The sequence below is a fragment of the Notolepis coatsorum genome (assembly GCF_963971535.1).
Source record: "Notolepis coatsorum genome assembly, chromosome: 18".
NCBI lineage: Eukaryota > Metazoa > Chordata > Actinopteri > Aulopiformes > Paralepididae > Notolepis > Notolepis coatsorum.
This window is the reverse complement of record NC_140182.1, coordinates 70701701-70729608: the sequence shown is the minus strand read 5'-3', so window position 1 is coordinate 70729608 and position 27908 is coordinate 70701701. Positions and strand designations below refer to the sequence as shown.

Sequence of the window (27908 nt, the reverse complement as noted above, 5' to 3'; positions counted from 1 at the left end):
GTGTGTGTGTGTGTGTGTTTGTGTATATGTGTGTGTGTGTGTGTGCATGTGTGTGTGTATGTGTGTGTGTATGTGTGTGTGTGTTTGTGTGTGTGTGTGTGTGCGTGTGTGTGTATATATGTGTGTGTGTGTGTGTGTATATATATGCATGTGTGTGTGTTTGTGTATATGTGTGTTGTGTGTGTGTGTAACTTTGATTGCCACTGTGGCACGATTGTATCGGAATAATCCCACAATGTACAAGTGCACTGTTAATATTTGTGTCCTTTAAACTTTGTCTTTATGTGGACATAAATAAAATATTCTAAATGTGTGCGTGTGTGTGTGTGTGTGTGTATAGCACACTACATGGAGCTCTATAACTCACTGGTGTTGGTGTGAGCCGCAGTGGGTTGGCTCCTCCTCTCTCCAGCGGTGCTGAATACTTCAATAGTGTAATAGCTTCCAGAGGAGAGGCCTTCAAACCTGTATGACCTGAAACAGACACACATATCTCACTCTCCATCCTCACCCTGTAGAGTGTAGACATCCTTGGTCTTCACATTATGAAAGCATTACTGTTACAATGCAAATTCCAGTCGCCTTGTCTAAATTAAACTAAATTGACAATAAAAGTAAATCTTAAATAAAAGAGAGCAAAAAAAGAAAAAGAAAATGAAAAATAACACTTTCAAGTGTTGTGGCAGCCCTTTTTCACCTCCTTTGTACATTTACATTTACATTTACATTTAGTCATTTAGCTGACGCTTTTATCCAAATCGACTTACAAGTTCTGTACGACAAGTCATCAGGAAGGGCACAACTCTATCAGCTGAGTAACAATGTTCATCAAAGTGTTGAATGCTACAGTGTAGGTTAGTTTATTAGGACAAGTGCATGACAGTAAGGTTAGTTAGGGTTAGATATAATTGTCTTATTATTTTTTTTATTTCAGATAATGGTTGAAGAAGTGTGTCTTTAGTCGACGGCGAAAGATTGGATGGGATTCGGCTGTCCTAACTGGGGTGGGTAGTTCATTCCACCATTGTGGGGCGAGGACTGAGAATAGGCGTGTAGGTGGTGTATATGTGTTTGAGGATGATATCCTTCAAACAGGCAATAGTGATGATATAATTTGGGCAGTGCTGAGCTGGGTTACTTTCCTCCAGTGTATTTGCCCCCCGGCCCCACCCAATGGCCCCATGCACACACACACACACACACACACACACACACACACACACACACACACACACACACACACACACACACCGAAGTAAAAAATAAATAAATAAAAAAAATCGAAATTATTGTTTTTTTTCTTTTTTACTTTGATTTTTTTTTTATGTTCGAAACTTGTGCCATCGAACGAAGCTTCGAAGCTTCGAAGTATTTAAGACAGCCCTAACACACACACACACACACACACACACACACACACACACACACACACACACACACACACACACACACACACACACACACACACACACACACACACACACACACACACACACACACACACACACACACACACACACACACACACACACACACACACACACACACACACACACTTTATCCTTATCTGAGATTGTGTTATGGTCTGGGGTGTGGAGGTGGTGGTAGGACCCAGTAGTCAGGACACGGTGGACAGCGATTCAAAGGCTTTAATTCAACACAACTAAGGCACCATAAACAAAAACACTAGAAACAAACGAACTTCTCAAAAACATACAAAACAAAAACCTCTCAGTAAAAACTGGAAGAGGGCAAAAACTAAACTAAAAGTAACAAGAGGAGAATACTAACACTAGAAACACTTACTTACAGATACGAACACGAACGGGGAAACACGGGAAATATACTACACGAACAACCAGGGACACGAGGGCAATGAAGACAGCAACATGAACAATGAACGCACACAGAGGACAGGCAAGACAGAACTAATATACACAAACGGGACACAGGAGGGCTGATTACAACGAGAGACACAAGGGATGGGAAAACAGACTGACAGACGAGAGTAAACAGATACAAGAGACTAGAATAACAGATAACACCATAAGACTAGACACACTGGGAACATGGGAAAATGTGAGAAACCTTTGGGTCTTATTTGACTCAGATCTCAATTTCAACAAGCAAGTAACGTCAGTAGTACGTTACTTCCAACTGCGCATCGTTTAAAAAATCAAGTCCTTCCTCTCCCCCAGTGACCTTCATAAAGTCACCATCATGCTCATTTTCTCACGACTGGACTACTGCAATTCCCTCTACTCTGGTCTTCCGGACAAAACCATCTTCCCCCTCCAGCGCGTTCAAAATGCTGCTGCCAGGCTGGTCTCAGGCACCAGAATGAGGGACCACATTTCCTCAGTCCTTGTCTCTCTCCATTGGCTCCCAGTGAGGAAGAGAATCAACTTTAAAATTATGCTATTCACCTACAAAGCCCTCAATGGTCTCGCTCCGGCCTACATTGAGGAACCCTTGGTAGTCCATGCATAGGTGGGGGGAAGTGAGGTGGAGGGATAAGTCCAGGAATAAGAGGGGAAAAGAGGGCAGGACCAGGCGGAACGTAACAGATTGTTTTTAATTTTGCTTTCGCTTTGTGTATATTAATTGCTTTTCTCCTATTTGTAAAGCACTTTGTTCAACCTGAAGTCAATGTAAAGTGTTCTATAAATAAGGATGACTCGTCTCGACTGATGGTACTGGTGGCAATGACACCAACCTGGTAACCTCGTTCCCAGCTTTATCTCGAGAGATAAAGCCTGGTAAAGCACTACGGCCGAAAGTGGGAATCAGGTAGGAAGTCCCGCCCCTGAAATCACGACACGGTGCTCATGAAAATGTATTCCCCCCAGAAACAACCTCGTTATCGCCTCCCTCGACAGGCTGACAGACCTGCTTGTTGTTTGTTTCGCTGGGGACTATAAACAGATCAGGGGGTGCCCGGAAACCGGAAAGCATGTAGCCGGTATTTCTGTATTTCCGATTCACATTTTAGGAGGCATAGCTTTACCAGCCTACCAACCTGGGCTCTTGGACTGTGAGGTTCAGCTGTTGATTGGAGGATTGGTTTCTGATTGACAGGATGAATCCGCTGACCACGCCCCTAGCCAGACTCCAGCCGACGGCCAGAGAGGATGTCGTTTTACTGAGGACAGAAAGCTCCACTGGGCTGGGAGCTGACACACACACGCACACACGCACGCACGCACGCACGCACACACACACACACACACACACACACACACACACACACACACACACACACACACACACTGCAGTTAGAGAGAGAGAGAGGCGAGGGGTACAGTGTGTGTGTGTGGTGTGTGTGTGTGTGTGTGTGTGTGTGTGTGTGTGTGTGTGTGTGTGTGTGTGTGTGTGTGTGTGTGTGTGTGTGTGTGTGTGTACTCGTATTTACAATAGGCCTACCTGCAGTGATGTTGAGAGTGACAGGGGAGCTGTCTGTGAAGGCCTCCTTCTTTGTCCTCACTGCAAAGTGATACAGTTGGCCTGACGACAGACTAGAAAACACTGCCCTCTCCACAGACACCTTCTGCACCTGTAAATACAATACAATAGAATAGAAATCCTTTATTTATCCTGAGGGAAATTCAGCACTACAGATCGCTCACAGTAAAAATCTAGGTAGTCAAAAACAAAAGTCACGAATAAGAATAAAATTAAGAATAAAGAATAAAATACGGTCCGGGATATACATGTATAATATACAGCCAAAAATATACAGAAATATACAGTAAAATGTACAGTAATAAGTGTAAAATGTGTGTGTCGATTTAAAAGTAAAGGTAAAGGTCCAGGAAGATTATGCCAGACTGTACTGTCACCCTGTGCTCAGCAGTGATGCCACAGATTACTTGTAAACATAATCTGATTACTGATTACTCCTTTAAAAAGTAATCTAGTTACTTTACTGATTACTTGATTATCAAAGTAACTTAGTTACTTTGAAAGTAACTAGGTTACGAAGTCGTCGTCGTCCCCCCTGCTGCTGCCACAACATAACATTCAATTTTTTCTCTCACTCTCTACCAAATCCATTCTGAGACAACGGACTCAGTGCGTACTCCGCAAGTTGCGCGTAACATGAATCTCTCTATCTCACTCTCACTCTCACTCTCTCTCAAGTAGCCAAATTACACTATAAAACAAACTGGATAGTTGATTTAACTTCATGCTGAAGCCATTCTAAAATCAGCTATAAACGTAAACATGTGTGTGTGGCTGTGTGCGCGTGCATGCGCGTGCGTGCGCGAGCGCACGTCCCATCTCCGGTCTAGCTGACTGTACCCCTGGCTCTATTATCATCAGCATTATGAGATAGTAACTAAATAGTAATGCACAGCCACTTGGAAAAGTAACTGTAATCAGATTACTGGCTTGTAAAAAGTAAGTAAATTAGATTACTATTTACTGAAAAAGTAATCAGATTAGAGTAACTAGTTACTTAGTCCCCTAATAAGTGTCCCCTTTCCTCTCCCCTCACCTGGTCGTCCCTCCCCTGTCCCATTTCCTCTCCCCTCGCCTGGTCGACCCTCCCCTGTCCCCTTTCCTCTCCCCTCACCTGTTCGTCCCTCCCCTGTCCCCTTTCCTCTCCCCTCACCTGGTCGTCCCTCCCCTGTCCCCTTTCCTCTCCCCTCACCTGGTCGACCCTCCTCTGTCCCATTTCCTCTCCCCTCACCTGGTCGTCCCTCCCCTGTCCCCTTTCCTCTCCCCTCACCTGGTCGTCCCTCCCCTGTCCCCTTTCCTCTCCCCTCACCTGTTCGTCCCTCCCCTGTCCCCTTTCCTCTCCCCTCACCTGGTCGTCCCTCCCCTGTCCCCTTTCCTCTCCCCTCACCTGGTCGTCCCTCCCCTGTCCCCTTTCCTCTCCCCTCACCTGGTCGACCCTCCCCTGTCCCCTTTCCTCTCCCCTCACCTGGTCGTCCCTCCCCTGTCCCCTTTCCTCTCCCCTCATCTCGAAGATTTTTGGACAGGGTTGTAGCCAATGAGTGTGGCTTTCCAATGATACCCCACATGGGGATCTGCGAATCAGGGATCTAGGTGAAAAGTCATGAGTGAAAACAGGAAGAGAAAAAACCGCCGAATGCATTGGAGTCAATGAGAAAACTGAAACTGGCAGAGCTTTTTTTTTTTACACAGTTTACCAAAATCGCTCCTAATCACACATTTATTTACGGATTCTTATGAAATATGGATATGTACTACATAATACCTCAGGCTATGTACCCAGGGTGTTTTCCAGCTCATACAAATTTGTTTGGAAATACTAGTTCTGGATATTGCAACTACTACAGAAAAACGTAAGTAACAGGTTTTTATACAACTCAAGTTCAGACCTATGTTACTCTATTTCATTAGCACTAAAAGTGACCTTTCTTTATTGTATCTGAAACTTCAGAATGTTATCTCTCAAAAGAGACCAGGCTTATGCATGTGCTATAAGTGTAGGCTCTGCTCTACACTCACCTAGACAAGCCGGGGAGCAATGTGAGAGTCATGTTCTTTGACTTCTCCAGTGCTTTTGATACCATAAGGCCTGGGCTGCTGGGTGAGAAGTTGGAGGCGATGCAGGTAGAGGCCCCCCTGGTGTCCTGGGTTGTTGACTATCTGACGGGCAGACCACAGTACATGCGCCTACGGAGCTGTGTGTCAGACAGACTGGTCAGCAACACTGGGGCCCCGCAGGGGACAGTCCTCTCTCCCTTCCTCTTCACTGTCTACACCAACGACTTCCACTATCGGTCAGAGTCCTGCCACCTTCAGAAGTTTTCTGATGACTCTGCGATAGTGGGATGTATAAAGGACGGTGACGAGAGGGAATACCGGGAACTGGTAGTGGACTTTGTCACATGGTGCGATCAAAATCACCTGCAGCTAAATGTGGCGAAGACCAAGGAACTGGTTGTGGAGCTGGGGAGGAGGAGGAGTGCACCTGTGACCCCCGTTTCCATCAGGGGAGTCGATGTGGGCATGGTTGAGGTGTACAAATACCTCGGTGTGCACATCGACAACAAACTGAACGGGTCAAAACACGCAGAGGCACTGTACAAGAAGGGCCAGAGCCGACTCTACTTCCTCAGAAGGCTGAGATCCTTCAATGTCTGTACAAGAATGTTGAGGATGTTCTATGAGTCTGTGGTGGCGGGCGCCTTCTTGTACGCTGTGACCTTCTGGGGCAGCGGACTGAGAGCAGGGGACACAAACATTCCAACAGCCATCAGACTATACAATGCATCACTGTGCCTCACTGCATCACTGAGCACAGAGTGACAGTTACCATCTTCCTGGACTCTTAGTTTTGAAACAGCACTGTGCAATATTACACCTACTGTAGACCTCAGTATATTTTTACTGTATTCTTTTACTGTATATTTTATTCCATTTTTATTCAATTTTATTCTACTCTTATCTTAGGCAATTTGATCTGATTTGTTTTGTTATTCTTATTCGTGACCTGTTCTGTCTAAATGTTTAAATGTTTAAATGTTGAGCGATTTGCAGTGTCACATTTCCCTCGGGATAATAAAAGTATTTCTATTCTATTCTATTCTATTCTATTCTATTCTATTCTATTCTATAAGTATAAAGTATAGTACTTTGGTTTGCAAAAGAAGTATGCAGTCCTCAAAAACGAAAACTGTTTCCTAGGACAAACTCATGATTGGAGGATCAAGAAAAGAGGGGCGGAGGTTGAGAACATTTGGTACTGGCCATTGAAAGCTATGTTCTGAGAAATTCTCAGAAAACATTACAAAAGCCTTATACCTAAAAGGGTTCGGTATGTTATTGTGGCTGTTTATGAACTATATTGGGCCTGTGTGAAGTTGTGGCAGGCCAGACCAAGGAAACTATAAAAGAAGGAAGGGTCATTACGTCCCTGTGTAGCGCGTGAACGCACATTTGGTGCCAAGTGTGGAAACTTTCAGTTCGACCAACATTGAGTTGAATGGCATCAGCCATTTCCTCGTTTATGACCTAAGGTTATTACCTGGGATGTCAGAATCCTCTGCAATTTGTTGCATTGTTAACTAGCTATTGTTTGATATATTGGTTGTATTTCCTCAGATAGCTGGTATATTTATTCTGGCACCAAGCAGAGCATAGAACGCTGGTATTCTGACGTGATGACCCTTCCTTCTTTTATAGTTTATTGTATCTGAAACTTCTGAATGTTATCTCTCAAAAGAGACCAGGCTTATGCATGTGCTATAAATATAAAGTATAGTATTTTGGTTTGCAAAAGAAGTATGCAGTCCTCAAAAATGAAAACTAAAATGGCCACTTTTTGGGGCGCCTGTTAAGAGGTTAAAAGTGCCGTACGTGGTATTTTGTTGTTAAAATAAGTGGTCTACATATTAAAATAATAGCTCTACATTCCGACAGCCATCACTGATATAGAGATGTTTGGTCAGTAACATGGGTTTCCCAGTCCCTCTGATCTGCATGCAGTAAACACAAAATAAATCTGCTGGTATCCTTTCCAACTTTATCAAATCAGGAGAGAGAATGCTAGATTTTTTTTAACTTATTTCAAGAAATCTTGCCAAGCCAAATTTCCTTACTGCACACTGCATATTATTTTTCCATAATCAGGAGTTATCTCTCCTGATTGGATACAATAGGAACAGGATACCAGAAGATGTATTTTGTGTTTACTGCAGAGTGGAGGGACTGGGAGACCCATGTTACTGACCAGACACTTGGAATGTAGAGCTATTATTTTAACACTTACTTAACAACAGTACATACAGCTCCTTTAAACAACCACTTCACTAACCCCCACTTGGTACCTTCGACACAACACATACACAACACAGAGTCTGAAATAACAAAACAAAAATCACAACTGATGATGACCCGGAACGCCGGATTGGATGTTTAGGATTTACCGTGAGCGTGCGCTCGCAGTCGAGGCAGACGACCTCGTAGCCGTGTGCCCATCCTTCCGCTGGATCCCACCGCAGCTCTACTGAAGAGTCCGTCACCACACCCTCTCTCACGCTGCCGGGAGGAGCCAGGCCTGCGATTAAAATCCGTAGGCATGATCACACGCTATAATCAGTCTCAAGACATGCTCAGTTAAGATACTAAATTAGGAAATTAAGATGCTTTCATCATGCCGGGACGCTTGATGGAAATAGAACGGAATAGATTATTATATTCATATCATGATTGATGTGGTTTGTGTGTGTGTGTGTGAGTGTGTGTGTGTGTGTGTGTGTGTGTGTGTGTGTGAGTGTGTGTGTGTGTGTGTGTGTGTGTGTGTGTGTGTGTGTGTGTGTGTTTGTGTGTGTGTGTGTGTGTGTGTGTGTGTGTGTGTGTGTGTGTGTGTGTGTGTGTGTGTGTGTGTGTGTGTTGTGTGTGTGTGTGCGTGTGTGTGTGTGTGTGTGTGTGTGCGTGTGTGTGTGTGTGTGTGTGTGTGTGTGTGTGTGTGTGTGTGTGTGTGTGTGTGTGTGTGTGTGTGTGTGTGTGTGTCTGTGTGTGTGTGTGTGTCTTCCAGCACATAGAACTCACTTGTTTTGATTGGATGTGTGCAGTAGGGAGCTCCTGTCATTTCTTGACTGGTACTGGACACTTTGAGCTGGTACACAGATCCTGGACTCAGCCCGCTAACGGTCACCTTGTGAGCACCAGTAGGGAGGGAATGCCACTCACACGTTCCCTCACACGCGTCGCCACACGTTCCCTCACACGCGCACACCGTCACCCCGTCCAGCACGCCAAGCCGCGGCTGTTGGACGTACAGCAGTACAGAGCTAGTCCCCACCGAGAGAGGGACTGCTACCTGGACTGGCCACGGCTCTGAAGGCAGATAGACGTACAGAGGGAGAGAAAGAGAGGAGGTTTTCAAACTTAGAAATGAAAAGTGTGGAATAATAGAATCTCCACAGGCTATAGAGCACGTATTGCCTTATAGTCAGGGTATCTGCAGGTTTCAACAAGTTCAATTTAAGACGTTTTAAGACCTTTTTAATACCACTTAGAGCAAAATGTAATACCAATTTCACAGCTATACTAGCAAAAAATTAAAACAACACATATAGACACTGAACTGGTGGCTGCACTTGTAGCAAATTTTTATTCTCGCGCATTTCATACAAGCTCTCGCCAGATGTACCAAGCTCCTGGTAGCCCCGCAAATAACAACGACTTGAATACAAAAACATTTCAATTAATATAATTTTATCTCCTGACAGCTGGGCTGCCCCCCCAAATGTAATAGCTGTGCAAAAAACATTTAAGACGTTTTAATACCTTTTAAGGCCTTAAATAGAGATTTATTAAGTTAAGACTTTTTAAGACTTTGTAATACCCAGCAGATAGTATATATATGTAAATAGTATATAATGTCTAATAGTATAACATTCCTACCTGTAGTGTGTATGACGCTAGCCTCTTCGCTCCTGTCCTCCCCCCTCAGTGCGACTACCCCCACCTCGAAGGTCTGACCAGGGGTGAGTGTGCCCCTGACGACACACACAGACCCATCTACCCAGAGTGCACCGGGACTGGACCCGTTTATCCAAGACGCAGTAGGGCCGGGGTGGTTGAGGGGGTGGGCTGTGAAATAATAACCATCCGGAGGGTCATCGGCTGGGCTGGTCCAGCAGACTGTGAGGTTTCTCCCAGCGCTCTGCACCACCAGACCACTAGGGGAGCTCACCGCTAAGAGACGCACACAACACGATCACATTACCTGCACATAGACGTTGCACACACTTTTCATTATCCGTGGTCAACATTAAACGGCGGTGCATTTGACATCATAGCCATGCCACATTCAACCATAGTAGACCTATAGGCCACATTCTGATCATTGTCACCATTGCAATGAGAGTCATTCATTTTTCAAACATCTTTCTAAGGCTACGTTCACACGTATTGCTCAATTCTGATTTATTGCTCAGATCAGATTTTTTTTGGTTTGGCTTTACATTTATTAAAAAAGAATTTGGCCAATATCAGTTTCCAGTTTGAACTGACCCGCATGCGCAAATGAACAATAGAAAATTGTGACAGTAAAAACTGTCTGACTGTTCAGACTGAGGTCGCATTGCATTAAATCAGACCTGTATATATAACAGTATACATTATGTATGCAAGTGGCCCAAAACTGAATTTAAAAGATCAGATTACATGTGATTTGTGCTGTTCACACTGTCTTGAATAAAAACAGATCTGAATCACATATGAGCAAGATTTGGGCCACTTTTGCCTGCAGTGTGAACTTAGCCTAATTGGACATACTGTACACACGTAAGTATACTGTACGCTCATACACACACATCTGTGTTTCTCACATGTTTGTAGGTATTTTGTGGTGGAGACACAGGCTAGGATGGATAAGATACACATACTGTAGTAACCAGCAGAAATGACTGCATGTCTATATACACAAGATCCTCCAATCGCAACTGTTTCCTTGGACAAACTCATGATTGGAGGATCAAGAAAAGAGGGCGGAGCTTGAGAACATTTGGTACTGGCCATTGAAAGCTATGTTCTGAGAAATTCTGAGAAAACATTACAAAAGCCTTATACCTAAAAGGGTTCGTATGTTATTGTGGCTGTTTATGAACTATATTGGGCCTGTGTGAAGTTGTGGCAGGCCAGACCAAGGAAACTATAAAAGAAGGAAGGGTCATTACGTCCCTGTGTAGCGCATGAACGCACATTTGGTGCCAAGTGTGGAAACTTTCAGTTCGACCAACATTGAGTTGAATGGCATCAGCCATCTCCTCGTTTATGACCTAAGGTTATTACCTGGGATGTCAGAATCATCTGCAATTTGTTGCATTGTTAACTAGCTATTGTTTGATATAGTGGTTGTATTTCCTCAGATAGCTGGTATATTTATTCTGGCACCAAGCAGAGCATAGAACGCTGGTATTCTGACGTGATGACCCTTCCTTCTTTTATAGTTTCCTTGGGCCAGACAGGGAAACACTACATCCACGTGACTTTCTTACCAGTGCGTACGATCAGAGGCTCCGGTCCGCAGCTCTCGACCCCGGCCTGTGTGACCACGCACACTTCCACTCTGTGCTTCCTGTACGACTCCAGTCCTCCGATCACAGCCGCAAAAGGCCGCAATCTGCCGATCGCAAGTAGCCTGGAGACGTCGGGCATTCTGGCTATCCGCTCACGTCCCGAAGACATGTCTGCACACCGTACGACGAAGCTCCATCCGACGACATCCCGGGGGTCTGGCAGAACCCAGCCGACGACGAACCCACTGTCTGTGATTCTGCCCACGGTGACGTTCTGAGGAGGAAGAGGTCCTGTGGGAGAGTTAGAACACCATGGATAGGCGGTCAGGTGGCGTAGCGGAGATTGCGCTCGTCACCAATGCAAGAGGCTGCAGTCTCGACTCCCGGTGTTCTGAAGGTCCAGATTAACACTGAAAGTCTGCGTTTATTATTTTGTATAACTTGTATATTGTTTATATATATAAGATATATATCTTTACGCCATCCGTTTGCATAATAGTATTCTTCGCTCGCCTCATTGGGTCCCGCCCTTGACATTGGAGGCGCCACCAGACGAGCCCCCCAGACATGGTTCGAGACATGTTCAGACAAGTTCAGACTTGCCCATAGCAGGCGCATTGATTCCGGACAGGTAAATCGGCTGCGCCCTAGAAATCTAGAGTATATATATTGTAGATGGTGCAAGCAGCCGCAGGAGCAGTAACATAACAGCGGTGGAAGTAACAAGTCGGCAGTATCATAACAGGAGAAGCAGCAGAGCGAGAGCGTGATACGTCCGGTACAGTTGTACACAGACCTACCAACGGTGTATCGTTACAGATAGCTAGTAGCTACTTAGATACGACTATAATATTGTAGAGCCATTATTGGCGCAGTATAGTGACTTGTGTAAGCGAAGTAACGTGGAGAAACGTATAGTTAAACCCAGCGGCGTTTGGATCTAACTACTCATTGAAGACCGTCTGCGGGCTAGCTTCCAGTACAAACGAAGCTAGCTAGCTACCATCTATGCCAACGGGCTTTTGGATTAATAGCTATTAACCCTGCCATCGGGCGCTAGGATTACAAGGACCGGTTCCGTACGAGACCCCTTTTCTTCCAGCGACGACAGGATTATCCAACCAGTCTCCAATTCCTCCGGAGCTTGGAGCTCCCGAGGGAAACCATTGTCTCCAGCTACCCTTGCTTTGCCCCGTATCGCCTCGTCTCTCCTCACTCCCTGCAGAGCTCCGGTCGAGTATTCGTAACCTAGGAACTATTCATTACCGCTGACTTTGATACTCTGACATTCTATTATTAAAAGAGAAACGTGATAATTCAGATGTATATTGCTATGACGATTAAAATGCTTATAAACCAGGTATCCTTGTCCCCGTGCCGTCAATTGAGTGTCCGCCATTTTGTCTAACTATACTGTCTGGCTATTAATATTCTTTAGTAGTGGTTTAATCTAAACAATCTTTAATACAGTCCGGGTTGTGTAGCCCCTCAGCTACACCCGGAGTCAGCATTGCTTGAGGCTTGGGCTGATCGTCATACTAACTCGTTTGGCTGGGTTAGGGGGAGGAAAGCCGTGGGTGGGAAACTGGCGTTGTGGACAGGTCACTACAGGTCAGGTCTGGGCGCCTGCTCAGCGGAGGCAGGAATTGATGAAGGCAGCATGACCTCCCACGCGTTACACTTCACCAATGAGAGTCCTCGCTGCCAGGTGAGAAGAGAGCCACTGGCTGTCGCCCGCATGTGTCGGAGGAAGCGTGCGGATGACTTCAGGGTTCCCTTGTACCGACCAGTAGGAGAACATGCGCACAACAACCAGGTAGGGGAGGGGGGGGGGGGGGGGGGGGAATTGGCATAACGACTAAATTGGGATGGGGAGAAAACAGAGAAAAATCGGAGAAAGAGAGGATTAAAAAAAAAGAAGAAAAAAAGAACACCATGGATGAACATCCTGAGGTACTGGACAGCTTAGGAGAGAACGATGGATGAACATCCTGAGGTACTGGACAGCTTAGGAGAGAATTTACATTTACATTTAGTCATTTAGCTGAACACTTTTATCCAAAGCAACTTACAAATTATGAACAACAAGTCAGCAGGAAGGGTACAACTCGTTCAGCTAAGGGTCAGTGGCATTGTTTGTCGAGTTGAGTGTTATATTCTGAGTGCATAGTAGTATAGACATACTGTATTAGCATGATAGGTAGTAGTATAGTAGCATACAGTAGTATTTGTATAGTTGTTGTGTTTGGATACTGTATGTAGGTGACTTACTGGTATATGCAGCGTGTGTTTGTCCCAGGCTCCAGGAGGACCCAGCAGGGTGAGAGGCCCGTAGGGAGAAAGAGTAGACCCTCCCTGGGGAGAGACCCACCACGGTCACCCCTCTTGATGAGAGAGACACCGGGACTCGTACGATTCCTCGAACACTTTCCTCCGTTGCTTCTTCTTCCTCCTTCTCCCCTTGCTTTCCCCTCCTCTCCACGCTTCTGTCGCCTTCCTCCCACTCCGACCCTTCCTCCACCTCCTTTTGGTACTGCAGGAAGACGTGAGTGGAGGTCAAGGAGGAGAGGTCACTCCAGCAAAGCTCCACCTCTCTCTCCGTCACCTGCCCCAGGTGGAAGGAGAACGAGGGGGGTACCGGAGGAGCTGCGTACAGTTGGAGAGGGATCACGTAGCATTAGAGGAGCTTGTGAGATGCTCATTATCTACAAACTAGTGATTCAATGAAATGTTCATCATTTCACTCTCGAGGAGAAATGAATTAGCTTACACTGATTTACAAAACCCTCCTTGGTCTGACCCCTCCTTATTTGATACACTTCATTTTCATCTGCTCCCTGTAACACCAGAGCTGCTCACCGTGTCTCGCTAGATGTTCCCCATGTTAACACTTCCTTTGGTCAATCCTCCTTCCAATTTGCTGCTCCCAGCAGTTGGAATGAGATGCACCACTTTGAAAATGGACAAATTGATCCCCCTCACTACCTTTAAGGACTCTATCGTAGAGTTGTTTACACAAACCTGCAACTCACCCAGCCTTTTAACTGTAATCTGTCTGTTCTGCTTCATGATACCTTGTCATTTTATCTTGTTGTTTGTTTGATGTGTGTTTTAATTATTTCCCTTACCCCTGTGACGTATATATCATCTGCCTCTTTTCTATTTAATTTAATTTAATTTAATTTAATTTAATTTAATTTAATTTAATTATATTTTTCTGACCCCATTACCCTTCGAGAGGCCCTTTTGTCCTTTTGCCGTCATTGTAAATAAGAATTTGTTCTTAATTGACCTGCCTGGTTAAATAAAGGTTAAATAAAAAAGAAATGGCTGGTTATTTACGCTGGTACTGGCAGATGAACGGTAAGAGGATGTGACAGAAGAACGGCGTGAGGAAGTATCCAGGTCCAGTGGCATTCTTCTGAAGGGCAAAACAGTCCGTCTGATTGGCTGGAAGTGATGACGTCACAGAGTTGGTCAGGTTATTATGGGCGGATCCATCAGACCAGCGAGGCTGACCCTCCTCCTGTTGGAGTGAGACACAAAGGGAGATGATGACTTCTTAAACACACACCGTAAACACCATTTCCACACAGTCATCACATTTAGATTAAGCAAACACACTTCTTTAAGGAGGGACAGCTGCCTTGAAGCTCATTCTGTTTAGAGAGTAAACTCTACGAGGCTAATATTTACTCTGTAAACAGACAGTGGCTCAGGAGGTAGAGCGGTCGTCTGCCAATCAGATGGTTCCCGATTCGATTCCAGATCCTCCCAGAGTGTTGAACTGTGTCCTTGAGCAAGATGCTTAACCTCCTAACTGCTCCCGATGGCACCTGCATGGTCGCTTCTGTCGTCAGAGTGTGAATGTCTGAGTGAATGGGTGAATGTGAGACATAAGTTGTAAAGCACTTTGGATAACAGCGCTAGATAAATGCAGTCCATTTACCATTAATATGTCACTCTGCAAACAAACTCCATCAGTGCTCATCTGGAAATTAACTTCCGAAATCTACACCTTTTTTTGTATGATGACTTCTACAAACATCTATTCTACTCCATATCTTAAAACTTCATTATAAATGATAGATGGTATTTCTGAATATTTACATTAACTGTGTGGGTTAACTGTGGGTTGAGACGGTTAACTGGCACCTGTTTAATGTCGGGCTACCTGTTGGTCGTTGAGTCCGGTCCACAGTAGCAGCAGTGTGTTGTGTGTGAGCAGGTGGAAGGAGATGAAGACGTGATCTTCCTGGATCTTCAGGTCAGCCAGATGAGCTCCTGTGGCCATGTCTCTGCAGCGCTGCTGGGCGTCGCCCCAGGCCAAGCCCCTCCTACTCACACTGTAGCAGCTTCTCTCATTGGCCGACCACCCGAGGGGGCACTGAGCTACAGAAAGAGATGTTTAGGTTTAGGTTTACTTTATTTGTTCAAGGGGGACAGTGTACATTAATAAAACATTTTACAGATGTAAATGCACCCAATTTTAGCCAAAAGGCTCATTTCCATTGGCAATTACTGCCAGAAGGTACAGGCTAAAATCCTGTGTAAAAAAAGAGTTAGCAATAAAAACAGAATAAAATCAAGATAAATAACATTAGAATAAAAACACAACAAAAGCACATGGACATAGTAGGGATACAGGTCACAATACAGTCATGGACACAAGGACAGAGCACATCATGACATATTAAGAAACCCAGACATAGACAGACGCACCATATCCACACACACACATACACCTCAGTGTTGACAGTTCTGGTTTTCAAGGAGCCATTCCCTAACCCTGCACTTGAATGAATGGTATGATGTGGACACTCTAATTGTTTGAGGAATTGAGTTCCATTCCGTTCACCATCCGTTCACCATCTACAACGTAGTCAGCTTTATGGTTGACTTGTGGTCAGTGATTTGTGTGTGTGTGTGTGTGTGTGTGTGTGTGTGTGTGTGTGTGTGTGTGTGTGTGTGTGTGTGTGTGTGTCAGTGTGTGTGTGTGTGTGTGTGTGTGTGTGTGTGTGTGTGTGTGTACAGTATGTTGTGTGTGTTGTGTGTGTTGTCTATACTACTATGCACTCGAGACTATTATAGCACTCAAGTTCGACACTGTTTGACGAATAGTGTTACCCTTAGCTCCCAGAGTTGTACCCCTTCTGCTGACTTGTTGTACACAACTTGTAAGTTGCTCTGGATAAAAGCGTCAGCTAAATGTAGATGTGTGTGTTTGTGTGTGTGTCTTTAATATAGAGCTCTTGTGTGCCGTAGCCTACCTGTCTCCATGCCAACGATGAGTCTCTGTTTCAAGGTCACATTGAGGTGCTTGAGCGATGTGGTCACCACAACCTGAACCTTGTAATGCGTGCCAGGCAGCAGACCTTTCACTGTGTACCGGGAGTGTGTCTGTGATGGATGGACGTGCGTGACTTGGGTGACAGGTTCTGTGGGAGTGGTGTAGAGACTGAGCGCAGAGAGGCTCTGTCCTCCTTGAAGCTCCCACGTGAGGATGGCAGTGGTGGTTGTACTGTCAATGTGGAGTGAGGAGAGGGGGACTGGAGCTGGTTGGAAATACAGGAGAAGAAGAGAGAGGAGAGGAGAGGGGAGGGGAGGAGAGGAGAGGAGACAAGAGAGGGGGAGAGGAGAGGAGAGATGAGATGAGAGGAGAGGAGAGGAGAGGGGAGGGGAGGAGAGAAGAGGAGACAAGAGAGGAGGAGAGGAGAGGAGAGATGAGATGAGAGGAGAGGAGATGAGAGGAGATGAGAGGAGATGAGAGGAGATGAGAGGAGATGAGAGGAGAAGAGAGCAGTCAGTCTCATTAACCAACATAGCAAACTTCAAAACTTGGAACTTGGGTGAAACAGCCTAATTAGGTTGCATCATTTCTCCTTGTCATCTTTCACCACATGACCATGACATTCAGGGTCAGAGTTCACAGACTCACTGAGGTGAAAGGTCTTCGTCTCCAGCGTGGCATTGTTTCTCGTGGCTCTCAGTGTGATGTCATAACCTCCCGGGTGCTCAGCCAGTCGCAGTAACACCCTACAGTCAGGAGAGCATTCCAAATGACCAGTGGGATCCACCAAAACCTGACAAAGAGAATAACACAAGAGACATTAAACAGAATTAGACCGAATCAATAGCAACATCTCAAGTCTACATGGGGCTAAACTGACAAGGTCTTGGATCTCTGCTGTCATTGTGAGTGTGGTTTGAAGCTACTCTGACCGTACGGTTGCTCGCGGTCCTGCAGGTGACGGCGTAGGCCTCTGGAGGATGTTGACCGGACGGGAAGTGTCCAAACGCAATTTGGACCACGACAGGGTCTGAGCGCTGGTCGCATCGCAGCAGGACCAACTGAGGAGGGGTGTGTTGAATATACAGGTATCAGGCATGTAGATTAGGATGCATCTTAGCCTAACAATATGACTTCATTGCGTTTCTTATACACGTGCAGCACAGCTGAGCATCTAAGAGTTAAGATAAATATATACGTAACTACACTGTATGAACCGCAGTACTTTCCTTTAGGTTGTACTTTAGTTTGTATATTGTATGTTTTGTACTGTTTATTCTTAAACTTTTTTTTACTGTATGAAGCACAATCTCAGGGGGCTCACAGAACCAAGCATTTCACTGTCATGTACATGTACCTTATATGTGACAAATAAAACAAAACTTGAAAATGGAACTTTACAGAGAACTGAATGGTTTGTATGTCTTACCTGACATAAACTGAGTAGTAACGACACGCCCACTGTTCCATCCATAGGTAATTTAGTCACTTCATCTAGGAAGATTAGCTTTGACGTCAAGATCTGGATAAATGCTTAGTTCTTGCTCAAGAGTATCGTTTCCGATTTGATAAGAAACAGAAAGTAAATCACGGACACACATTGACGACCACGCGCGGCGCATACGAGACCATAATCACTGACAGCGGCGCGCAAACATCGATTGTGGAAAGTCCCGTTTTTGGAAAGGATGACGCCCCAGCGGAGCTTTAAAAGTCTTGAGAGTTGAGATTGTATTTGAGTGGAGAGAAGGGGGGAAAAATCACAACTGATTACATAGTTGGCCCCAAAAAATAGGATGTACCGCGCGTGTCTGTAGCAGTGTTGTGAGCGGAACTCTCTGCGCGTCGAACGACTCCCTCACGCACAGACTCTACTTTGAATTTAGCGCCTCTCACAGAGCTGGCGTCCTGTCACTGTGGCACCTCTCTATGGGGACACACGCACACACTGTCACTGTCAGTGATCAGAGATGTGTGTGTGCGAGTGTGCGAGAGAGAGAGAGAGAGAGAGAGAGAGAGAGAGAGAGAGAGAGAGAGAGAGAGAGAGAGAGAGAGAGAGAGAGAGAGAGAGAGAGAGAGAGAAGAAAGAGAGGGAGAGAGAGAGAGGAGGGGAGAGATGGAGTGAGAGAGAGAAAGAAAGAGAGAAAGATTGTGCTCAGCTCAATTTGTTCTGGCTCAGCCGCCCTTTCCTCTTTGTTGGGATAAGAGCAGGTCACCATGACAACCTGGGCACACAGCCACTCCAGAGCTGAGCTCCTGAGGAGAGGAGAGGTGGGGAGGCTGGAGATGTGGGCTGGCAGCAGGGGAGTGAGTATTGGATCGGAGAGGAGAGCGAGGCGGAGAGCGAGGCTTCACTGAGAGATTGAGTCGTGCTCAGTTAGCTCCACTCCCCTACGTGACTCACGACACTTGACCTCTTATCATCTCGCTTTAATCCGCTGTTAATCCATCACTGAGTGTTGTATGCGTGCGCAGTATGCTATAGGTTCTGGATGATTGATCAAAGTGTAGCAGTGTGTGTGTGTCTATACTGTATGTTTAATGGAATTCCCTAGCGCATGCACGCACACACATGTATTGAGAGTGGTGTGTGTGTCTGTGGAGTGAAAGAGGGGTGTGGCGGTGGAGCCACTGGCCCATGTGGAATGTGAGGAATGTGAAAGGGAGAAATGATTGACAGGGGTTCTGTTATTGAGAGGTGACTCCCACACAGTAATAACCCAGCAGAGGTGAAGCACTAACACATGTCAGCACTACAGATGCTGCCATCAGGGGTGTGTGTGTGGGGGGTGTGGATGATGATGTGTGAAGGAGACACTGCAGTTCAGTTTCTTTGCTCATTATGTGATTCACAACAGTGTGAACAGCCCAAATCATATGGAATCTGACCTTTTCAATTCTGATTTGGACCACCTTCACATGTGGTCCTGAATCGGATACAGGTCGGATTTTTTTGCAATGCAACCCGTCTGAACAGCCATGCGACTTTCATGCAACTTTTACGTCACTCTAGAATCTAGATTAACATTTGTCATAGTTTTGTTTGTTGATCTTCTTTATTGTTCATTTGCTCATGCGGGTCAGGTTCAGGAGCGGACCAGTTCACACTGGAATCAGATGTTCGCCACATTTTCCAAATAATGTGAACAGCCAAACAAAATAAATCAGATTTGAGCAATGAATCAGAATTGAGCACTAAAGCTTGCAGTGTGAACATAGCCATAGTGTATTCTTTTAGCTATAGTACATATAAAACAAGACTTATAAAACACTCAAGACAGAGAGAGACCCGGTTCAGGATTTTATTGGTCTAATATCCTATTCCAAAATACAGATACTGCAAAAAGGCACATGTATACTCACATATTAGTAATTGATTAAACTCCCCTAAGAGAAGCATTACATAAAACCACATTTTTTTGTACAAAAGCTAAATTGTTCATTCTAGGACACACACCAAAATGAATATACATTGTTGGACGTAATAGTGGGTATAAAAATGCAACAATCGCTTCAACTGCCATAACAAAGTGATTCATTGTTCAGTGTTCATATACTGTAGGCTACAGCAGAATAGGGAGGTGTAGTGGTTACGTCATTGTTGTTTCCGGCCGGACCACCTCGCTTGAAATTGCAATGTATTTCCAACGGACACATTTCTAAATCGTCTCGTTTAAAACAAATAAAGCATGAACATTGGCATGGTGTACCTTTCTGTGTGTATTCATCCACAATCTATAGCTCAACATGAAACAATTCGCAATTAATCGTAAAATAATTACGTATCATTTTATTTCAACCAAAAATGCTTAACAATAATGTTAGTGATAGAATGGAACACATTTTGTGCAAAAATGGAAAGCTTGCCAATGTTCTTGAGGCAGAATTATTACAATAGCCGATAATACATTTTCCCAATGATAAATCCCTATACGGGTGGACCGCGCGGGAAACTAAAATGACGTCAGACTACACCTCCCTATAGTAGCCTAATGACATCCTAGCTTCAGTCACAAGCACTAGTAAGAGGACTGAGTTGGCACAGCGGGTTGGATGATAATGAAGACTAAAGTGCAGATACTGTATTTCTAGTTGAACCCCCCCCCCCTCCTCTACTGTACCCGGTTACAACTATCATCCACGGTCAGTACTGTGAAACATACTAGAGTAAGGCAACAACTGGAACATGGCTGTTTTCATACTTATATCCATAAGTGCTGTACAGTCGTGCTATTCTCATTCTCTCTTGTCTTTCTCCAGTCATCCATCCATCCGAAAAAGAACTCTCACGTCCTGGTCTATACTGGCCCCTCCCCCCCTCAGTTCCACTGGCAGGAGCAGTCCAGGGGCTCCTGGAAGTTGTAGTCCACCACGGTGGCGTTGCGCGAGCAGTACAGCGAGACCGAGCGCGCCTGTAGTCCGCTCTCCCGGCAGCACTTACAGAACCTGGCGTGGGTGTTGATGTTGAAGTTGAATATGGTGGCGGACGGGCACTTCCCGTCACAGGAATACACTGTTATCTATACACGGGGGGAGAGAGAGAGAGAGAGAGAGAGAGAGAGAGAGAGAGAGAGAGAGAGAGAGAGGGAGAAGATCAGTCATGAATGGAGTCGTTCTTCTGGTGTTAAGAGACCATAGGTTTCCCAACCTTTTTGTTAGCAGGTTTAGGTCAGAACATGACAGTGACCAAAGCTTTTTAGAACAATCCCGGATATTGTGTTTTGATTAAGTGATAGATCACGACAGGCCATGGTATATGGTTATTATATCACAGCTAAGGGGCGTAGTTCACGACAGGCCATGGTATATGGTTATTATATCACAGCTAAGGGGCGTAGTTCACGACAGGCCATGGTATATGGTTATTATATCACAGCTAAGGGGCGTAGTTCACGACAGGCCATGGTTATTATATCACAGCTAAGGGGCGTAGTTCACGACAGGCCATGGTATATGGTTATTATATCACAGCTAAGGGGCGTAGTTCACGACAGGCCGTGGTATATGGTTATTATATCACAGCTAAGGGGCGTAGTTCACGACAGGCCATGGTATATGGTTATTATATCACAGCTAAGGGGCGTAGTTCACGACAGGCCATGGTTATTATATCACAGCTAAGGGGCGTAGTTCACGACAGGCCATGATATATGGTTATTATATCACAGCTAAGGAGCGTAGTTCACGACAGGCCATGATATATGGTTATTATATCACAGCTAAGGGGCGTAGTTCACGACAGGCCGTGGTATATGGTTATTATATCACAGCTAAGGGGCGTAGTTCACGACAGGCCGTGGTATATGGTTATTATATCACAGCTAAGGGGCATAGTTCACGACAGGCCATGGTATATGGTTATTATATCACAGCTAAGGGGCGTAGTTCACGACAGGCCATGGTATATGGTTATTATATCACAGCTAAGGGGCGTAGTTCATGACAGGCCATGGTATATGGTTATTTACCAAGGCTGAATGTTGTTTTAACGTATGACCTACAGTAGGATATCTGTAATTTATCAGTCTCCAAATAAAATAATCTGGATAAAATCATCGCTTCATCCGTCTGATTCAAATGACGCTATCGGTCATTTTGACCCTCTTATGGGCATATTGTGTGTCATAGCGCGAGGGTTTCCCCAATATTGGCACCAAGAAGATTCCTCCTTTTAACTGGGCAGGCGTCAACCCCAGTCTCCTCCATAGACCAGACCGTCTCATTTAACAAGGTTAACAAGGTTTTATTCCCTCAGACACGGGTGATACTGACTTGTGAAAAGGAATGAGAATCATAGCTATGGGTATATGCCATTTATACCATGGCTATGAATCCGATTGCTTGATTTGCACCTTGCCTTAAACGTTTTGTACCTCATTAAGTCTGCATTTGTACCTCATTGTCTTTCACTGTACTTAGATTGTACTTACAGTAGGTTGTACTTTAGTTTGTATATTGTATTGTATATTTTATAGTGTATATTGTATAGTGTTATTCCTCCTTTACTTTTTTTTACTGTATGAAGCACATTCTCAGGGGCTCATGCAGAACAAAGCATTTCACTGTGAAGTACATGTACGTTTATCTGTGACAAATAATAAACAAACTTGAAACCAACTTGAAACTAGATTTGAGCTACCTGTTTTATAACAGCATATATATACATATATTATAATAGTTATTATCACAGTTAGCGTCACCTTGGGTTAGGGTTTTCTTTATTATTACAGTTATTTCTATTTTGATTTGTTTATACATTTTCACACAAGGGGGACTCCACGTGGGGCCCCGACCCCAAGGTTGGGAAAGCCTGGTGGCTGAACTCATCCCTGCTCATCCTAAAGCCCCAGCTCCGCGCCTCTCTCACCGGTGCGTTGCTCCTGCAGTCGTCTTTTCGAATGGTGGTGCGGATGGCCACGCGTTTGCATGTCTTACCGTCCTCTTTACCTACATACACACATACACACAAGATGACACTCAGACGTCCATAATCACTACACACGCCCGCAGTTAGAATAGCGCTCAGATGTACATAAACACTTGTATATTAGCACACCACTTTGTAGCACACACGCACACGCACACACACACACATGCACGCACACACACGCGCACACAATTACTTTGATCACTAGCCATAGAGACCTGTCACTCACACACACTCAAAGGCCTATTGAGTAGGGCTCTTTGTTGCCCAGCAGTAGGGGCTTGCTTTGATTGACAGCTGGGTGACGGGGGGCGCAGTTCTCATCCAGCTCTCCTATTGGCTACTGACCCGAACTTGACCTTATTATTTAACCAATCAGAGCCCGGACACAGAGGGATGCTGTGGATGACTGGAATGTTTGAAGGGAGAGAGATGGTGTCGTTGCTTCAGTCGACCAGACTCTCTCTCTTGAATGCTGCCTCCTAATGGTTTTAATACCTTTATTTGACCAATGCTTCAACACCACATGTTGCCAGACACATTAAGAATATACACCAGAGAATTATGCAATATTTAAAAACTTGTTATGATATGATTTAGGATTTAACTGATAAACTGATAAACGGGAATGCAGAGAGAAAGAAAGACAGACAGACAGACACAAACACAAACATAATGATCACAACACACACACACACACACACACACACACACACACACACACACACACACACACACACACAACGTTTAACAGGAAAGTGAGTGTTTGAATGTGAGAGAGAGTGTGAGTCATGGTGGATGCTGGGTGGAAGTGGAGGTGGTGGAGATGGTGGTGCTGGTGGTGGTACAGGTACCTGTGTCACAGTTAGTACTACCAGTGGGAGTTATGGGGTTAACGGTAAACGGTAAAACACCCACTCCAGAACCTGGGGGAACACCGTCCGGACCGCACGGCCAGGCCCGGTTAAACGCCAGGAGAACACACACAAGGTTACGTTTGGTTTAGTTAAGAGCACACAGTTCAAAGGTCACAGACACACACACACACACACAGCGAGAGAGAGAGATAGAGGGTGGAATCAGTGCAGTGAGCATGCACGTGGATTTGACGTTTCCTCGGGGTCCCTCAGGCCAGCAGGTGGTTTTGTTGTCAAGACACTACGGGAGCAGCCTCAGGCAGGGCGACGCGCTAAACCCCCTGCACCCCTCTCACACCGTCACGGGTCAAACACTGGCCAATCTGCAAGGGTTCTGCTAAAGCAGGCAAGCGGGCGAGGAGGCTGCAATGCCAGATCCAGAGAGCACATGTTCACAGCGGCATCATTTAACTGTTTAGTCATGGATTTATACATGGGATACGTCAATTTGCAATCACTTCATCCAGAGTGCCGTCTTATACAGTAGATGTGTTATTATTATTGTATACAGCGAGAGCAGTGTACAGACCATCACCTTGAAAGCAGAAGTCCTGTGGGTTATGCGTTCATTGAGTAATTTATATTAAATGTTGAGTGAAAATATATCTTTATCCTTCTGTTATGAGTTTTATCATTTTATTGGAGTAAACTTGAGTGTCTGAGCTGAGATGAGTCGACAGAAGATTTGGGGGGGGGGGGGGGAGAGACAAACTCTGAAGCAAGGGATTCTGGGAAGTGTGATTAGGCCAACCACAGGCTTGTACTCCACCCTCTACAACAGGCCACACCCCCCAACCACTCAGCCAATAAGCCCATCCACTGCCAGGCAACAAGGCGCTCACCCCTCTGATTGGCAGCTCAAAGCATTACGAGAAGCAGACAAGGCTCGTCGTGACTCACATGTCCTGCAGCAGCCGTCCACGTAGCTCTGCACCACCCCGCCGTTCTGGAAGCACAGGACGGGACGGGACAGTTAATGGGTAACGCTATACGCTGACTGAGGCTACGCGGTGCACAAACACAACAGGCTTTTTAACTGTGTTTATTGGTGTCCAGTTTTACAGATAAGTTCAATGCAAATAGAATTGTTGTGTTTTACAAACACGAGAGCGAAATGGACAAAATAATGTATAAATGATTAACAGAGGATTAAAAACAAACAAAAAGCAGGAAGATTTGTATGAATTGTTTTGTTTTGTGTACAGGTAATGGGCAGAGGTGTGTGTGGATAAATATACAGTATACGTATGTATGCAAATATTTATACATTTCTCTCGAAAATATCTTGTTTTTATTGTATATACACCAAGAGCAATAATATTAGTATTTTTATTCATTAATTAATTTCCATTGTCTTTAGGGTGGGAGGGGGGGGGCAATATTTATTATCGTATAAATGTATATGTTGTGTGTTTTGTTTTAAAGGGAAAAAATCTATAAAACTATATATATATATATATATATATATATATATATATATATATATATAAAAAAAAACGCCTAACCTGAACACACTCTGTGTCATTGAAGGGTGGGCAGATCACACCAGAGGCCAGGACCACAGCTCCCACAGCTGTCTCCATGCAGTCGTACCTCGTACAGTTATCTACCCAGGAGCTCCCCGCCTACACACACACACACACACACACACACACACACACACACACACACACACACACACACACACACACACACACACACACACACACACACACACACACACACACACACACACACACACACACACACACACACACACGCACACACAAAAACACACACACACACACACAGCATCAGAAAGCTGCCGCTGACCCATGTATGGTTTATACATTATGGGATGTGTGAAGTTGTTTCTTCTCACTGCAAAGAGCTCCGTAGTTCCATTGTCGTTGGCGAAGGTGCAGGAGATGTTTTTACAGGAGCCGCAGCAAACCTGGGGATCTGAGGAGGCTATGTACGCCTGGTGCTACGCAGTGAGGAAGAGGAGTGGAGAGGAAGGAGAGAGGTTGTGTGAAAAAGGGCCAGTTAATATTGTATCTACAATTCCCAATCACCGACCCATTCGTTTCGTTCTCTTTCGACTGCTTCATTTATCATTGGCCAATCAGAGGACTGCCTCTAGAATTTTCATTCAGTAGTGCATGGTGTATATATTTTATGTGTATCTGCCAATTTCATGATTTTATGTGTATGTGCCAATTTCATGATTGTATACGTCTATTTATGTGTATTAGTGATAATCAAAGCATAAACAACGACGCCTATCAAGATGTTATATCCTAATATGAAAAAATATGATTTAATGTTCTATGTCTTATACTCATTCTATGCTTATTTAATGCCAAATTGTATGTCTGCACTTTATGCATTGCTCTTGATCTGCCAATTATGTGCAAATGTTATGCCTATGTCCTTTTTACTGCTGTGAAGGACTTTGAGCTGCAATTCTTGTATGAAAGGTGCTATATAAATAAAGTTTATTATTATTATTATTATTATTTTATTATTATTATTATTATTATTATTATTATTATTATTATTATTATTATTGTTATTATTATTATTATTATTATTATTATTATTATTATTATTATTATTATTATTATTATTATTATTATTATTATTATTATTATTATTATTATTATTATTATTATTATTATTATTATTATTATTATTATTATTATTATTATTATTATTATTATTATTATTATTATTATTATTGTGATTATTGTGATTATTATTATTTTTATTATTAATTATTATTATTATTATTATTATTATTATTATTATTATTATTATTATTATTATTATTATTATTATTATTATTATTATTATTATTATTATTATTATTATTATTATTATTATTATTATTATTATTATTATTATTATTATTATTATTATTATTATTATTATTATTATTATTATTATAGCTCTGTACTTGCTCATTTGTGGTAATATTTGGGTTTTGAGTGCGTGCAGATAATTGTGAGCAAATATATATATAATTGGTTAGAATATAATTGTATTTTCCAATTTGTTTTGTATTACTAATTTCAGATTATATTTGGATATCTTGTGTTCTGTATTAATTCCTTTTGCAGAACCACCCATCGCCTAATAAATAAACAGCATTTGAGTTGACTGTGGTGCCATCCCTCAACCATGTATTGAAGTGACGTCATCTACAGGGCACTGTTCTGATCGGACACCCTGTAGCGATTTGAGTTATCCTGAATCAGCATAGATCTTAATTGAGATCGTCATCTGCAACTCCACGTAATTCTCAGAGGTGAAAGTGAATTTTTAAAAGGAATACTTTGACGTTTTAAAAGATACATTTCACCCTCAGTTTCCCCAAAACGTGAAATGGACACAATTACAAAACATGCTTCCCCCCCCCCCCCAGAGTATCAGTATGTTCTTGTTTCGGGGGCGACCACACCGTGTCTCATACATACTGGCCCGCATTTCTGGGAGCAGTTGACGGAGGAGATGTCCATGGAGTAGAAGCCTGTGTCTGGGTCTCTGTGCTGCAGGCAGTGCACAGAGTAACACAGCTGACCTTCAAAGTACTGGACCAGAGACTGGCCTGGACTCAGCACCGTCACTCCCTGGAACAAGCACACCTCTCTCTTCTCTACAAGCACAGGCGTGCACGGACACGCACACATATACAGTACACACGCGCGCACACACACACACACACACACACACACACACACACACACACACACACACACACACACACACACACACACACACACACACACACACACACACACACACACACACACACACACACACACACACACACACACATATACAGTACACACACACACACACACGCACACGCACACACACACACACACGCACACATTTTTAGAAAACAAAAAATACATAGAAAATTTTGTTTTAAGTTGCTTGTTCATAATATATTGAAATATAAATGTAAATGTAAAAAAAATGTATTCTAAATAGTGGAGACTTGGAACCTGCACAAACTAAGAGGGGACATCCACCCTGCAATATGTTCTACACAAAGGCCTTGTTGGATTCTTTCAAGAAGGCATAATAAGATTTTCTAATTACCTAAATATATTGGAGCACACACACAGAAATGATCAGTAATGATCTCCAGAGTGAAACTAGTGAGATTAGGGTTCATAGTGAATGGAGAGGATTAAGAGTTAAGAAGGAAGTGTGGAGTGAGTCTGAGTTGTGTGTGTGTGTGTGTGTGTGTGTGTGTGTGTGTGTGTGTGTGTGTGTGTGTG

General features: G+C 44.0%; 2 protein-coding genes across 2 annotated transcripts in view; both read right to left on the bottom strand.

Moving 5' to 3' along the window:
- Window positions 1-17767, bottom strand: part of ptprq (protein tyrosine phosphatase receptor type Q) — a gene marked incomplete at both ends in the record, with an annotated part of 179162 nt that extends 161395 nt beyond the window's left edge. The window contains 12 exon segments of the mRNA XM_084335232.1: window positions 3424-3553; window positions 7902-8032; window positions 8581-8814; window positions 9385-9678; window positions 10983-11294; window positions 13275-13649; window positions 14346-14529; window positions 15178-15395; window positions 16274-16558; window positions 16942-17086; window positions 17226-17354; window positions 17723-17767. Coding sequence (XP_084191358.1) covers window positions 3424-3553; window positions 7902-8032; window positions 8581-8814; window positions 9385-9678; window positions 10983-11294; window positions 13275-13649; window positions 14346-14529; window positions 15178-15395; window positions 16274-16558; window positions 16942-17086; window positions 17226-17354; window positions 17723-17767 — 2482 coding nt within the window.
- A 2845-nt stretch (window positions 17768-20612) lies between these two features.
- Window positions 20613-27908, bottom strand: part of otogl (otogelin-like) — a gene marked incomplete at both ends in the record, with an annotated part of 152222 nt that continues 144926 nt past the window's right edge. The window contains 7 exons of the mRNA XM_084335231.1: window positions 20613-20813; window positions 22661-22740; window positions 23575-23646; window positions 24538-24583; window positions 25143-25262; window positions 25499-25603; window positions 27096-27274. Coding sequence (XP_084191357.1) covers window positions 20613-20813; window positions 22661-22740; window positions 23575-23646; window positions 24538-24583; window positions 25143-25262; window positions 25499-25603; window positions 27096-27274 — 803 coding nt within the window. The remainder of the gene's footprint in view (window positions 20814-22660; window positions 22741-23574; window positions 23647-24537; window positions 24584-25142; window positions 25263-25498; window positions 25604-27095; window positions 27275-27908) is intronic.